Source organism: Lepisma saccharinum, chromosome 24 (genome assembly GCF_977018435.1).
Source record: "Lepisma saccharinum chromosome 24, izLepSacc3.1, whole genome shotgun sequence".
Classification (NCBI taxonomy): domain Eukaryota; kingdom Metazoa; phylum Arthropoda; class Insecta; order Zygentoma; family Lepismatidae; genus Lepisma; species Lepisma saccharinum.
In genome coordinates, this window is record NC_139252.1 from 57,666,945 (window position 1) to 57,683,564 (window position 16,620).

The 16,620-nt window shown below is 37.2% G+C and overlaps 1 protein-coding gene across 2 annotated transcripts in view; it reads left to right on the plus strand.

Moving 5' to 3' along the window:
* The first annotated feature begins 408 nt into the window (after positions 1-408).
* LOC145978213 (luc7-like protein 3) overlaps positions 409-16,620 on the plus strand; it is a 55,887-nt gene continuing 39,675 nt past the window's right edge. For both annotated transcript variants that reach the window (XM_083110667.1, XM_083110668.1), the window contains exons 1-4: positions 409-527; positions 5,233-5,478; positions 7,194-7,400; positions 9,937-10,098. In XM_083110667.1, the coding sequence (XP_082966793.1) occupies positions 423-527; positions 5,233-5,478; positions 7,194-7,400; positions 9,937-10,098 (720 nt within the window). In that variant the 5' untranslated portion in view covers positions 409-422. The remainder of the gene's footprint in view (positions 528-5,232; positions 5,479-7,193; positions 7,401-9,936; positions 10,099-16,620) is intronic.

Consider the following 16,620-nt stretch of genomic DNA (forward strand, 5'->3'; position numbering starts at 1 on the left):
GGAAATGCAATTTCAAAGCGCAGCGAGGTTTAAATGTGGGGTAATCCTCTACTCCCTAACTCCTCTATGGTATTACATATGGTAAATTAACACGCCCCAGTACATAAAAAAATGGTCTACATCTCTTTGTTTTTTCGTCAAAACTAGTTACTAAGAACTCCGTGTTATTGTTTCTGACGATTTAAACATAAAGAGACATAACAAGCAGCCTTATTTTTCCCGACGAAATTTCCTCTCGTTGAATGTTATCAAATAGACGCAACAGCCGTGTGGAACATCCCAACATGGCGGCCGTCTTGACCTGACGTCACACAACCAACATATCCGTTGGTATATAATCTGTGAATGCTACTGGCTGGAGGCGCTCAAGAAGTTTGTAGCATGTGGTTTCCTTTCTGAGCACGCACCAAAAACAGGCAATCATGGCGGTAATGGCAGCAGCAGCTTTACTGGACGAGTTAATGGGTAGGAACAGAAATAATCTGCCCAATGAAAAGCAAAAGGAAATGAATTGGGAAGATCCAGAGGTAAGTAAAAACAAATCCTCTGTGCAATTGTGTAAAAATTGAAGGTAATTTCGGATATTCTGAGTGAACTTCAAACCCTTGGTTTGTGTTGTATTTCAACGATGATGTAATTAAAAAGCAATCATAGTGAAAAATGACTTTTCAGATTGACCCTCACGCGTAACAAAAGATAATAGAAACCTTGTGTAGTACATTTGCTCCTATTAATAATATCCCTACTGACGAATTACATAATTTTTGTTGTTTATATTTTCGCCGGATTTCAGCGTGTAGCAATTATTTGATGTGCGATATGAAATGTATTTGGGCTGCAGTAGTTAAGAAATACGTGTCTCATAAACTACTTTGCAACTTTCGCTAGAAGAGATCTTAAAACTTGATACAGCGTAAGAATAACAAAACCTTTGTGAGTAAATGAAAATTTCCCGATATTACGAGGTAGAACTGTTTGTTTACTAGACGCCGATTGTGGTCTTTTATTTGTGCTGCTACTTAATGTTTCGTTTGATAGTATTCGGCAAATCGCAGATTTTATAAGATGCCGGTTTACAATTAGAAGTAGTAAAGATCATGCATTTTATGAGTTGATGTGATTTGTATGTGGCTAATAGACAAGTAAATAGAAAAGCGCGACAGCGATTCTACTAAGGTACATACATATTTTTTTGTAGTAAATGTCCGAAATTTATTGAAATTAGCAGTTTTTATTCCAGAAATTCAAAATAAATCATAACCCGAGGGTGAAGTTGTTTGTATAATTAACATTTTTTTTTAGTATCGGCTAATGTAAATGTCTGTTATATCGGAGACACATTTCTATCGGATATTTTCAGTTTTAAATGGTTCGTACTTACCACTTGTGTATTGCGGAACATAGTTGAAGGTGCCATTATGCTTTTTACATGAAAATAACTTCGATATTTAACATTACAAGTAATTCTTTTGGGTCCTTTCTTCCGTTGCGGAACATACAATATGGCGCGCACAGCTGTGGATCATCGCGCGTCGTGCTTGTGTTTTGTCGATTTGGAGTGGGTATGCAGGGTTGCAACCTTCTTAATCGAAAAATACCTACTTTCGTGTTCATTATGTCATCACAAACCATTGACGGATAGCCCCAAAAACCATTCACTATAATCCCATGAACCATTTCCGGCAAGGTTAGGTTAGGTAAGCATAGTTAAAAAAAAAAAATTGGTAAAAAAAGGGATGTTTGGAAACAATGGCGAGACCGCGTAATTTTCGACGCTCTCACCATCTGCAGGTACATAATGGAAACAACAGCATAATGTGTCGCTTTGCACAAAATCCAAGTTTATTATATCAAAAGTGCTTATTTCTTGTTGTGCAGCATTCTACGGTGAGAAAATACCTCCACGAACTTTCAAAATACTACAGAAACTCATTTCCGTAAGTAGTTTCTTCTGTGAAAATGAAGAAATGTGTCTCCGATATAACAGACATTTACCAACGTTACCGTTGAATATTTTCCGCCCCTATAATCTCCCAATTTAGTCATGAAGTAACATTATTTTTCCCATTTTGAACTGTCAGGACTTTAAAAATACTCCATCCTGTTTCCTTCCCGACCAAAATTTTGCATCCCGCACCCCTTGCACTTCATTAAAGGTAGAAGATAAATCATTCAAATCTCGATTTTCTCTCTGTTTTGGTCATATATGTGCAAAAATATTACTTTTCCTTTCAAGAGATGCTAGGTCATAGTCAGTTAGGTTACTCGTTATGTTCTAGAAGTACACACGAGCTGCATTAAATTTTTGTGTAACTAGAAAATTAAGTGCGGGTACTATTATTAATTTTTGTCTTTTGCAATGGAATCTCTTCAACATTGATAGATGAGAAGTCCTAGGTTTGAACGCCATGGTCAGGCAATGGTGTGTCATTGTGTTTGTCCAATTATTAATTTTTCCAGTTTATTATTCATCTTCACTGAAAATTGACTTAAAATAACAATGAGGGTTTTGTATTCTGCTTTCAAATGGAAACAAAACCAGCAAGTGTGCATTACCGCACCCCTCTGACTCGCCCTGACTGAAGAAAAGAAAAAGCTCCTTTTTTAGTTTTTTATATGTCCCTACATCTTGCACTTTTCCACTTAAAATATAAATGAATGCATCCAAAGATTTACATGCTTTAAATGCTCTCGCTGTGTAGGAAAAATTACTTTGTATTAAATATGTAGCTACAAATATTGCCAAATGCAAAGACGGTCAGCAAGTGGATCTCATCCTAGAATAATGCCGTATTACGTCCTAGATGCTCATCCAATTGATATTGGATACTTTGCCCAGTTATGTCTTATTCTCCTTGTCATCAAGTGCTGTTATATGATCCATTTATTTCATCTGATTTACAAAACTAAAAGGAAGGCCGCAAGTACGCGCTTAAATTGCCCCGTCGTTGTGAACTGGAAGTTGCTGTGCTACAGTTCCACAATAGATTGTGTCGTTTGATATGTTTTGGTTACTCGTGGATAGCCCTTATACCGGCGGCGGGACTACCCATGCATGGTTCGTGGGGCTACCCGTGCATAATGTACTGATTAGAAGGCCAAAAGTAGTTAATATACCAAATATTAACGAAATTGGAAATCCTTTCTTACCCTAACCTTACCGAAAATGATTCGTGGGGATATCAGTTAAATGTTTTTCCAATAAGCACATATTGTAACAAAATATAAGTTTTGTAGCACTAGCTTCCTCACTGCGCAAGATGCCATTTTTGTAGAAGAACGATCGAACACCGTTGCCCAACTTACCTCTAATCGAAGTCCGCATTCCACATGCTCTTATACCTCGTTCAAGTAACGAAGCACCAATTAATGCTCTGCATGTATTGAAGGAACAGTGTGGCAATGCTGTAGACAGCGCAGCGAATGCCGAATGTCACTTGTTCATATCATCAAACATGGTTCCTATGTTTCTGTATGGAGAAAAATCTCCCTCGTTATGGGAAGATGCCTTGTTGCTATTGACGCATCATGCGATCTCTGGTGGATTTGGGTTGCAACACTACATGATGGACGAGGGATTTCAGCACAAGCCTGATGATGGTCGCTCACAAGTTCTCTGTGTGAAACCTGTAGAAAGCCCACGCACCCAATCCTGAAGAGCCTGTGTATGTTCTTTACTCACCTGCGGGTCATTGCATGTCAACTCAACCAAAAAAAAAGGGGGGGTTTGCTCTCAGATTTTGATGAAACTTGGCACGTTTAATCCTTCCATGGTGGTGATTCATTTTTTTTATTTTTGTCTCTAACTTGTCTGGTTTCATTTTTATAGCCCTGCAATCTTTCAGTGATTTATCCTTTATTCCATTCCCAGAGCCTCCCAAGTGTGAGCTGCACTGTCTTAGAAAAATAATTTTCCTTTCAATGATAATTTTAGTAAACCATGTTTTCGGTCCCAAAAAAAATCACATAATAATATTTTATTAGGGATGGGTCGATATGAAATTTTGGCCGATACCGATAAAGTACCGATATAAAATTTACTGATACCGATAACCGATATTCTACCGATCCGATATAAAATTAGAAATGGTCCTTGAAGAACCTGAAATGTTCATTGATCTCCTTAATGAATGTATGTTTCGAGGTGACTGCAGTGCAAAAGAAGTTGAATATTTACACAATTACTTTTTTTTAGAAAGTAGGGCATCGAGATTATCCATAAAAGTTACAACAAAATGGCAGAATTTTGCACTAAATTATGAGATATTTTTCTATATATCGGATCGGTAAATTTACCGATATGCCTATATCGGCCGATAGAGTACCGATTATTCGGTCCCATCCCTTTATTTTATTAATTAAGAAAAATCTTGCAAATTGGGCATTCCAGCATTATATGTGTTACTTCACACACAAAATGTAAGGTTCTAGTCATGAGATTGGATTAAAATATTCACAATGGACTGAATGAATGGAATAAAATAATACAACTGAGTGCTTTTTTTCACAGTTAGGGTGCTATATTACAACAATGTAACATTGACAACATCCATTATATAACGGATTCTTTTTGTTTAAAAATTGCTAACCATGGTTATAACTGTATCTTTAGTCAAAATGAAAATAAATGTCTGTTCTGAAACGTCAAAACGAAAAACTGTTTTCTTATGCTTGTTATAACCGTAAACTACAGGAAAATAATTCCACAGTGGACTGACTTAATATAATTACAAAGTACTTTGTGGTGTCTACTAAACAATGAATAAAACTTTAGTATGATGACATACCCTGAATACATGAAAAAGCTTGTGTGAAAATGTGTTACGTGTGTGGGTGTTTAAAAATTGTAGTAAAATTTGACTTAATTTGTCTGAACCACATAGGCTACAGATACCAATAACTTTTGTTGGTGAAACAAGTAAATTATATGTATTCACAAACATTTTAACCTTAATGCAAATAAAAATGCTAATAATTTTCAGATTAATTCATTTTATTGTTTAGAGGGAGTAGGGCCACTTTTCGTGGAATGCCTGAATATTGCAAAATATGTTTCAAACACACTATTGTAAAAAAAAAGTGTGAATTGCAGGGGATTGTCACCCACTACACCAAGAGCACAGTCAAGTTATTGGCATGACAATGAAATGAGGTTTTTTTTAATGAACATGTGCAATTTTTGTGGCAGAGGGGGAGAAACTGGTGATCATCACTTTCGATATTTCTTTTCAGGTGTGCAGATTTTATTTGGTGAGATTCTGCCCCCATGATTTGTTCGTGAACACAAGAGCTGACCTGGGTCCGTGCAGCAAAATACACGATGATGAATTACGTCAGAAGTTTCAGAAATCAAACAGCTTCAGGAAATCAACGTACGAAGACGAGTTCATGCGATTCTGCAAAGGGATGCTGAATGAGGTGGAGAGGAAGATAATCAAGGGTAAACAGCGATTGGCACTCACTGGTAAAGGATCAGAGGTACGATAATTGTGCTATGTCATATATTTAATATTTACAAACCATTTGATTTTACTTATCTTACATCTTTTTATATTTGTTACAACATACTTTCAGGTTTGTGGAGCTTACAACATTTGCCTTATGAGAGTGATCTTTTTTGTATGCTACACTATCCTGTTAGGTAATTTGTGTACTATTAATCATGGCCTTGTGCGTGTGTGTGTGTAAAGTGCTGAACATATAAACTCATGCATATCCATTTGTCCATACGTTCGTTGTACCTTTAGCATTAGTGTAGGTGTATCTGGTAGTTTTTTAAGATACTAAGTTTTTTTAATATTTGTTGCATAAAGAGAAATTTATTGTACAATGTAACCCTGATTTTTGTTACTGGGTTTTACATTTTCCCATATTCTATATTCAATCGTGATGGTCTGAAAATAGCAAGACATTATAAAATTTTCTTCGGTTTTACATTTTCCCACATTTTAAGTTTATTCAGCTTGTTCAGAAAAACTTAAAATTGAGGTTCCACTGTACCAGGTATGCCAGAATACCAGCATTTTCAGCTATCCCAGCAAGCATCCACCCCTGCAAGCAACAGTTGTAAGTCTAGAAGCTTTCCTGGCGACGAATGATGAAAGGATTCTCTCAGACTATGGACCAGGTGAGTTGTGGGAAAGATTCCAAGCTCTCGAGAGCTAACGTCACTCTCATCTTCAGGGTAGAGGCGATGCTAGCTCTCGGAAAGCTTGGAATCTTTTCCACAACTCACCTGGTCGATAGCCCGAGAGAATCTTTTCAGGTAACACAGTTATCGAACATAAAACACAATACACCTTCTCTTCAACTAAAACTATGTCACGCACACTAAATTGTGACATGAAGATAATACTTGTTTTAGATTAATTCGTATTTTACAATCAATTAATGAAAAATACAAAACTTTTGTACTTATGTGTAGCGAGTATGTATTATTTCAAACGACGTTTCGGGAACAACTGTTCCCTTCTTTAGATTCTTTTTCTCGGCTACCAGGAATATGTCATAGCCACGGCAAATAATCTCTTACGTCACGAAAAAAGGAAACAGTACAGTTTAGGTGAAGGCAAAATTTTGGAAATTTCTCTAAAACCTTCACTATCCCCATGTTCCCTCGTTTGTATAAAACCATAGCTGTAAAAATTTCTTGATCTAAAAACCTATATACAATTAAAACATTAAAAAAAAAAACGCCCGCTTGATCACTTTCCCATGCTGACTGTTGGTTTATTCCTACACGTAGATACATGTAAGTAGAAAAGTTTTGTATTTTTGATTAATTTATTGAAAAATACGAATTAATCTATGTAAAAATGAGTGTCGCACACATCATAAATTATGAATACTTGTTTTGTTGTATTAACCAATGAATCATGATAAAAATGCTTTTGTAAGTAGTATGCAGTGAGTTGAAATAATATACAGGTGCGGCTTTCCTACATTTTCAGATTAAGTTGTCACAATACTTCATATGAACTCTGATTTTTGTTCATGCAGCAGATTTCAAGCTTTCTTCATTATTACTGATTAACTTCCAGCACCAGCTCAACCTTCAAGACATTCCTTGTTTTGATTAATCGCTGATGCATATTTGTTCTGTCATTATATTCTCGTATTATAAGAATGAATCTTATATGTGCTGATACATCCATTATGACTTCAAGTGCTCAACAAAGCTTTACTTTTTCCAGCCTACATTGTCTATTGCCCAGCAGCATAAGAATGAAGAACAAATAACTCTTTTGTCAGAGAAGATAAATCGTCTGGTGGATGAAGCAGAGCAGATGGGGATCCAAGGAAACGTGGAAAAAGCCCAAGGACTGATGAAGCTGTGCGACCAGCTGAAGGAAGAAAGAGAACAACTCAGACGTCAGAATGAGAACAGTCATTGGCAACAAGTAAGTACTTGCATTTGCTTCTGATCCAGTAGATTCTGGTGTCTAGTAGCTGTATGCAAAATGATTTTGTTTTACCTCGGACAGGTATCTTGGAATTTTTTTTGCCATTTTGTGGCAGTCTGGAAATTTTTGGAATGGGGTATGTTCAAGATACCCTGACACTGAAAATATTGAATTGTATGTATTATTTCTCCCTGAAGTGCTTGTTTTTGTATTTCTGCTATGAATATTGCAAATTAGCAAGAAATTTCTGACACTTGTAGTGCATAAAAGAGAATTTCATTTTTAATTAAGAGTTTAAAGTGGTTTGAAAAGAAATTGCTTTCATTCCCAAGTGTTTCAAATCAATGGCGATACATTAGTTCGCAACATCGTTGTCATGCAGTGTAATTTCTAAATACAAAATGTAGCTTTTGACATGAAAAATTATTTAGTTAGTTACAAAATAGACATTATGAACCTCATAATTCAAACAAAATGCAAGTGAAATTGTTTATGGAATTGGTAAAAAGAGCTGGTTTTTCATAGAAAAGATGAACATCCATTAAGAAAAAGCTTTTTTGCAACTCTACTTGTAATGCGTGACCATTCAAAATTACCTGATTGTGGATGGCATTTTCTGATCCATCATCGACAATTCAGGATTTAGGTATTGGTATCTGAAAGAATGTGTGAAAATATCAGCACAGAACTACATTTAAACTAATCTAGGGTTGCTACGCATCTGGAAAACAGGTAAATATTAGGGAATTTGGCTTGACAGGGATAAATAGGGGAAATATAAGCAAATCTTGCAGATAGTCTGCAATTTACATGCATTTTTGAGTCTGCAAGAGAAAAAGTTGCAAAATGAACAAGCAGTTCACTTCCACTTCTGGATTCGGTTCTTGCGATTCCACTCCCAAAAAAAATTCAGTTTAGAAACTTGTTTCTTTCGTTCTTATGATTCTCAGTCTTGTGCAAAATTATGGTTCCTTCGAATTTCTGTAATAAATTTTCACTTTTATGATGCTAGATATTAGACAGAATATTACAGTAAAACTTGCAGTCCAGATACCTGATTGATAGCTAAAGTATACTGACAACATGATCATAATTATCGGAAAGGTAGGCGAAGTTGAGGTTATCGTCTATTATTTTATAGATAGTCTTGTTGGGATTTCCTATAAAATTCCTATATGCAACAAAAAATTCTCCAGATGCTGTGTATTTATAAATGTAAGCAAAAAAAGCAGCATTTTCTACATTATAAATCTGCCAAAAAAAGGAAAGATTGTGTATGGTTTATGAACTTTTTCTGTTTTTATATTGTGGAGGTCTGTTGTGGTGAAGTAATATATATACCTCTGTTACGTTAGCCTGAAGGCTAGATGCAAGTGATTGTAGCACGTAATACATTTGATGTCGATTGTAATTTTACATTTTACTCTTTGAATTTTCATGTGTTCTTCTGTGTGCAGAATGAAATTTACTAAATAAAAAGTTGTGAAAGTGAGTATTCATAATAATTAACGGATTAGGTATATAATGAAAACCACAAGGTCCAAAGGCAAAACTCATGATGATAGACATGTTTGGAAAAAAATCATTTTTGGACTAGAAAACATGGAAATGTCAGGTATTCAGGGAATAATAATGAAGAAGACGTAGGAATCCTGTAAAGGAACAGGCCTCCCCGATGGCGCAGTGGTAGCGTCATCATCTTTTAATCAAGGGGTCGCTGGTACTATGCCCGGTGAAGGCACAGTGTTCGGATCCCACTTGAAAACTGTAGGTCCAGTCCTGATTAGCCTTACTGTGCATGAAGTGGACTTGAAACACTAATTGAATGAATGAACCCATTTTAAAGCTGTAGGTCCAGTCCTGATTAGCCTTACTGTGCATAGAGTAGACTTAAAACACCAATTCAATCAATCAACCCATTTTAAAACTCTAGGTCCAGTCCCGATTAGCCCTACTGTGCATAAAGTGAACTTAAAACACCAAATCAATCAATCAATGTTTTAAAAGTTACATGGTATATTTTCCTACAAAATTGTGCAAAATCAAATGGAAAATCCAAATGTCTTGAACATGAAATTTAGTATTTTCTGCCAACACAGTCAGAATTATCTTGTGAATTATGCAAAATCCCAGAACATTAATTCTGTTGCAAGAAAAGGATGGAAAATTGACTTCTGCCCACAGCAATTAACTTAATAATGCTTTAATAACTAAATGTTTGTGCTACTGGAATGCAATTTTTGATTTCCAATAAGTATGGTTCTTAAATCCATTTTGTGATTTGGGATTTTATATAATGCTTTTGATCACGAAATATGCCCAGTTTATGTACCATGACATTGATGATGTTTTATACACAATAGAAATATATTAATCCGGTTGTTGGTCTCTTTTTAAGTCTGTGTACTGACAAGTACGTGATGTGACTAACATCTTCGACACTGAATTGTACATATAACTTTAATGGTAAGTTTATTATGTAACTTTGGAAGCAGGTAGTAACCAATACTAATAAATGATCTCCCCCTTGCAGACAGCAGAAATGGCTGCAGCCCAGGAAAAACAAATGGAAGTGTGCAGTGTCTGTGGAGCCTTTCTGATTGTTGGAGACGCACAACAGAGAATAGATGACCACCTAACAGGGAAACAACATGTTGGATATGCCAAACTGAAGGTAGCGATAGAAGAGATAATGGTAGGTCTTCTTAAACGTTTCTTGTATTTTAATTTCCATTAAAAAATCAATTTACTTTTCTATTCTATGCAGTGTCTTTAATTTGGTATTTTTTTAATGTCGCGTAATAATTGAATTCACATAATCTGAATTGATTGATTGGGTTTATTTTAGTTTGCTTTTCTGCCACTTCTGGCTAATCATGAAGATGAAAGTGCTGAAAAATATGAAGGGACCCTCGCAAAGAAACCCCACGTCCAGGCCAGGATTCGAACCTGGTCCCCCTGGCATAGTAGGATACTGTGCTAACCACTCCACCATTTTGAATTAGTTTCCAATAATTGTATCCAATATATAGTAGCCTCTTTGCATGCCCGGTCCCACTTTGTGAAGCGCTTCGTGCCTTTGTCTCTGTGCATGATGGCTCTTGGTTTGCAACAGTCGGAAAGGTACACCCACACCTCATCCAATGTAGTGACATACTGTCACCTTTGGTTTCCCAGGTGCTGTTCGTACAGCTTCCGGGTGTTACACTTGCGTTCCCGTTGGTGGGCATCGGTAAGGTGATGACCGCTAGCCTTGAACACCTTTTCAAGATTCAGTTGTTGGCAGTTCCCAAAGACATATTTAGATGATTCGCTATCTGTGGTGGCTTGTGTGCACGGCCATGTTCTCCCTTTTGTTGGAGAACCGAACGCTGGGGCCATGGAATCCTTACACTTGCCGATCACATTCTTGATTAAAGTCAAATTAACATCACAACACTTGCTCTTACACTGCTTCCTGATCATTGACACACTTAACTTTCCATCATAAAGGGCTACAACATAACCCTCCGAAAAGCGACTCAGTTTTGGCAGCATTTTCGGCCAAGCGAGGAAACACAAACACTTGGTAAAGTTATACAACCTACTCCTCCCAAAAGCAGCTCAGTTTGTGCGGGATTTTTGGCCCAGCGAGAAAACACAACCACTCTCTCACAGCTCACACACTACACTGACAAACGTGCCCGACCAAGGTCAGGCGAGTTCATTCTGCACACGGGGGGGAAGGAATCTCGTTTGGTCAAACATACTCGGAACAACCTGTATAAGTCAAAAGTAGTTGGAGCTGTCTATGGCAGTGGAAAAAGACAACTGAAAGATCCGGGTTGTAGTAAGTTACTACCGTGTATCTTAAAAGACTTTACAGTAATTGTTCAAAACTGCAGCCCCCAGCATCGATGCAGGCAGAGCATCGCAAGAAGCTCTGTCGCATCTGCTCTAACATCCCTGGAGTCATTCTGACGATATCACAGGCAGCAAGGATTCTTTCCAGGAGGGTATGCAAGGGGTGTCCTTCATTTCAGTGTACTGTGAATGTCTGTATTATTCAGAATTGATGTGTGCTGACAAAATGTGTCATCCTTAGATTGAAATCACTTGTACAGTGCAGTTTTTTCAGCCGTCTGTAACATATAGAGCACATTTAATTGTAATTTTCTCTGATATTGTGGACCAATTACAAGAGACATTCACTGTTTTATTTAATAGGATCAAGAAAACAAAGTTAGTGTTTTTTGTTTATATTTATTATTATTCATTTACTATACAACATTTGAGAAGTAACAATGAGAATGAAATGATTATGGTGCAAATTTTATTTTATTTTCACTCATTTTAAGTTATTGAATATGAAATATTGTTATGAATGTTTTATTTACATTGCTCAGTATAGTAGTAACAATGATGTTGATAATAAAAATGTAGTTAAATAGTAGAGTTGGAAGTGGTAAAAAAAAACTGCGTTTTTGGTTGCGCTTTTTCGGCTTTTTTCACAAAAGTGTGTAAAATCAATGGAAATACAGGAGTTGGCAGTATTTTTCCTCTTCCATGGTTTTCGTTTATCCCCCTACTGTAAAAGACACTCATTTCTAAATATAAAATACAATTTACAATATGAAATTCGTAGCTAGACATAAACTGTTTTTTCAAGAAAGCTGGCTGTTTTGATTGGACAGTTCTTTCCGAGTTTCATCTTCATATTTCGGTAGGCTTATTAAATATATCTATGTAGTATAAACATATTCACATAACTAGAGTAGTTTTGTAACAGTTTTTAATAGAACCTAATAGTATGATATGATATTCAATGTTTGAATTTGTTATACGAACATGTAAATGAAGCAAAAAAGGAAATACTGCTCTACCTTTTGAAAATCTAGTATCAGATCTCTTTACATTAAATTTTGTGTTCGGTAAAATATACAGTGGCGAAGCGTCCTATGAGGCCAGGAGGCCGGGCCTACCCACGCCATTACTCTTTTAAAGGTGTATTTACTTATTTCGTCAAAACACATGTAATGCAATAGAAAAGTTTGGAATTTTCATTTATGATAATTACAAAAAAATTCTAACCCTGTCCAGTATACGAACTTTCCACGGAGTGAGACACATTTCCTGGGGCCTCTTCTCTTCACATTCTGTCGTACGGTCATATATGCGGGAAGCCTAATCTTACGAGTACTGTACGTATGCTTATAATGTGCTCCTGAGGCCGGCCTCTCGGTGTTACCCACTAGGATGAACAGAATATCAGCAACACTGCATTTCCGCCAGGGTTGGAAATTTGTGGTGTACCGGCATTTTTTGTAAACATTAGCCTGTGTTCGTGCAGAGATATTTCTATTTCATTGTACATTCTCCATATTTTGTACGAAACTTAGGTTTTCCTTCCTTTCATAGACAAGTGTAAGTGAAATTGAAAATTACGGAGTACTGTAGTTCTGATTTCGTTTTCTGGTCAGAGTGCTGATGGTCTTGTCGATTCACCCAACACCGTAGCGTAAACAGAAAGTCTAAAGAACTTATATGTGTAAAGTAAGTCTTCATACCAAATTATGTAAATTAAAATGCTAGCTACACCTTATATTTACAAAGTAGTTTTACTTTCACTGGAAATAGAATAATTTATTTTTATCGTGAACGGGAATTCCCTCACTCGTTTCCTCTCTGTGAAAACTTGCCTCCTGCTCAGGACGCTACAAGGGAGCGTGGCTCGGAGCGCGAGGTTCGTGGCGGTAGAGCTTTGATTGTGATTCGTGTCTTGTGCAGCGATCAGATTTATGCAAGAAGTGCCGGACTGAAATGCAAGAACAATCGAGTTCTTAATTGAGTGAAGATGTAATCATCGGTAAGGTAGGACCCACTTTTGGTCTTTCATGTTTCCTTCTTATAACAATCATTTCTAAAATGTTTTTAACTATATTTTCCTTTGCAAGTAGCAGTAGCAAGTGACAGCAAAATATTAAAAAAAAAATTTAAAAAAATAGAAAGTTGTTGAAAAGTTATTTAATGCGTTAACACTGTCGTCGAATAGATATTACAAGCAGACATTTTTTTGTGCAGCCAACACAAGCGAAGAGGTAGGCAGTTTCATTTACCCTGAAGGGATAACAAGAGAATAGGGCGGTCAATGAAAGTACAATGCAAGGGAAGACTTTTTTTGGGTTTAGGACAAAGAGTGTTGTGTTATGGGGTTATTGCGCGGGCCATGTCTGTTTCAGTTCTGGCGGAACAGGCCAGTGTTGGCACATTGGATTGGCAGAAAAGAGCTGAATTGCACCTAAAAATTGGGATTCTATTCTCTCAAGCAACTACATTTATTATAACCTGTTTATATGTTACATAGTAACCTGACGTGTTGCCGGGTCCCAAACAAGGATCCTATGTTCTATTATCACGTAAAGGTGTCGACTAACACAAGGGGTAGAACAAACTAGGATGCGAAGTATATACACTGAATGAGAGAAGTCACCTTTACTTATGTTTTCTTGAAAGCCCCGTGGTGGTCATCCTAACACGTTACGAAGCCAGGTGACCTAATTGTGGTCATGTCAATGTTTCCTAATCAAATTAAAATTATGTTTACTTGCACATACAGGTGTCAGAAATTCATTTATCTAGAAAGCCAAGACTGGAGTTAACTACAACCATTCCTTTAGTTAGACAACAGATAACAATGGTGTTTTCCTCAGTGCGAGGAAGTCTTGCTAAAAAAAAAACTAAGTTGGCAGCAGTAGAACGTACGAAATTGACAGTCGCTGAAAGTGCGGAATTCTGTCGTCTGCTCACGGCACAAACGTCAGACTGACCCGAAAATTATGGGGTTCTTCTAGCCCTTTTCACCTCAATTGCAAAATAAATAAATAAATTTAGAAAATAGTGATGAAGAATTGACAACAGGGCTCGAGCACTATTCGTTGGATTCTCGAGATGTCTCATGATTGGTAGTTCTTTCTGGAGCTGTGTGCATAAATCAGGGTTGAAAAAATACAAAGAAATAAAAAACCGAAATGAACAAAATCTAGATCGATGACATCTGGTGGGCGGGGGAAGAACGTCTAAGACATAATTATCGTATTGATGGCCGGTAATAAAACTTTTGAAAATGTCACGCCACTGGCAAGTAAAGAAGAGGCCTGGAGAGACATTGAACCACTCTCCATGACATAAACCCCCTCCCTTTCTTTTTACATATTTAAGCAACTAATGGAAATTATCGCACTTTTGTACCTACCCTGCTAGGAAATCTACGCTTCGCCACTGAAAATATATATTTGTATTCTGGCTTTCCAGTACATAATGTATAATTTGATTAAATGGCCACTAAACCTGGTCATGGAGCAACTAGTGATGTCTATTAGAAGTACAATATAAAAATATATATACTATGAAATACTTACGTTTCGTGAGTATCTGCTTTCCGAAAAAAAACAACGTTTTGGGATCCTTCCTACTGTTCCCTTCTTCAGGTTTTTGTGTAGGCCACTATGATCTTAAGGTCTTACCTGCCACCTCAATCCTTCCCTTAATTGACGTGGCTATGAAAGTGACGAAAACCTGAAGAAGGGAACAGTAGGATACCAAAACGTTGTTTTTTCGGAAAGCAGATACTCTCGAAACGTAAGTATTTCATAGTATATATATTTTTATATTGTACTTCTAATAGACATAACGTGAGTAAGTCGCACATGCCTCAAATATGAAACTAGTGATGTATTTTGGCTTCTTGGTACAGTGGTTCTCAACCTTTGTGTGACCATAGCCCAGTAATTTTTTATTTACAAGTCAATGCCTTGATCCAAACATTTTCAATCATATATATATTTCTTGTCTTTAAAGTTTGTATGGAAATTAATATATCAAACATTGCATAATCATACACAGTGTGTCTACTAAGTTTTAGGACTGGAATGAAAGACATACTTACAAGAAAGCAATCAAAACTTTTATTGTTTATTGATCAGTATACATCCCACCTAAGTGGACATAAGTGTTTGCATGGTCGTACAGCCTCTGGATGCCGTGGTAGAAGTCACCTTCGGGAATTGAGTGTAAAACGTAAAACATGCGTCACGTCCTTCTGAATGTCACAGAGTCGAAAACATGACCTTTCAATGGGGATTTTAATTTCGGGAACAGTAAATAGTCTGCAGGTGCTAAGTCCGATGAATAAGGTGGGTGGTCCAACACAGTCACATTTGTTTTGTCCAAAAACTGCTTGACAGTAATGACGTGCGCAGGTACCAGTCATTGGAAGCAGCCATGGCCTTTCGGACACGCCTAATCCTTTGAAGAAGCTTTTCCATTACGCCTTTGTAGTACTGTTGATTCACAGTTCGACCATCCGGGACAAATTCGCATCGATGTTCTGTTCATTTTGATGCTCAACTGGACGGCCACTTCTGGGATCGTCTCGTCCGTCACGAAAGCGTCCATACCATTGGAACACATTCGACCGGGATAATGCTTGATCCCCGTAAGCTGCATTTATCATCTCAGGGGTTCTATCGCCGTTTTACCGGCTTTTAAACAGAACTTACAATCACTATTCGTTGCTCCTCGCTCGCATTCATGATGGGCAACTTTGACACAGCTCTGTTCAATCGCACACGGCACAGACACTACCACTACACCAAACACTGCCTGCAATGAGTCGACACCTATTGCTAACTGCTTCCGTACTTTGCCGGTAGATGGCTTGCCTGGCAGTTGCACATCGTCAACTATCTTAAAACTTAGTAGACGCTCTGTGTAGTTCAATTATGCATAGACTTGCTGTCAAATATAAAATTAGATTAAAAAAATTAGTCTTCAACCCCTGGGTGCAACGGACTTTTATCGCCCCGGCGGTTCAAAAACACTGGCATTAAAACTAAAGTATAGAAGCAAATAAGACTGGCTGCAAATCTGGACTGGACCTACAGTTTGAAATGAGATCCGAAGCACTCTGCCTCCACTGAGCATTGAACCTCAGACCTCTTCTTATTAGAGGGCAACACTCCAGAGGGTCATTGATGAATTATAAAAGGAACCTTCTATCAAAAAGTTTTGCCATCAACAGTACTTGCAATTTATTCTCTGTGATTTACAGGCTAGATGAAATCTTAATCTCTGATGAAGTAGCTAACAAGCTTGTCAAGTAGAGAACATTCAGACTGAAGCAACACATGACAGTGGTGGGGGTGTCACATTGAAGTGGCAAGTGACATGGACCTCTTCA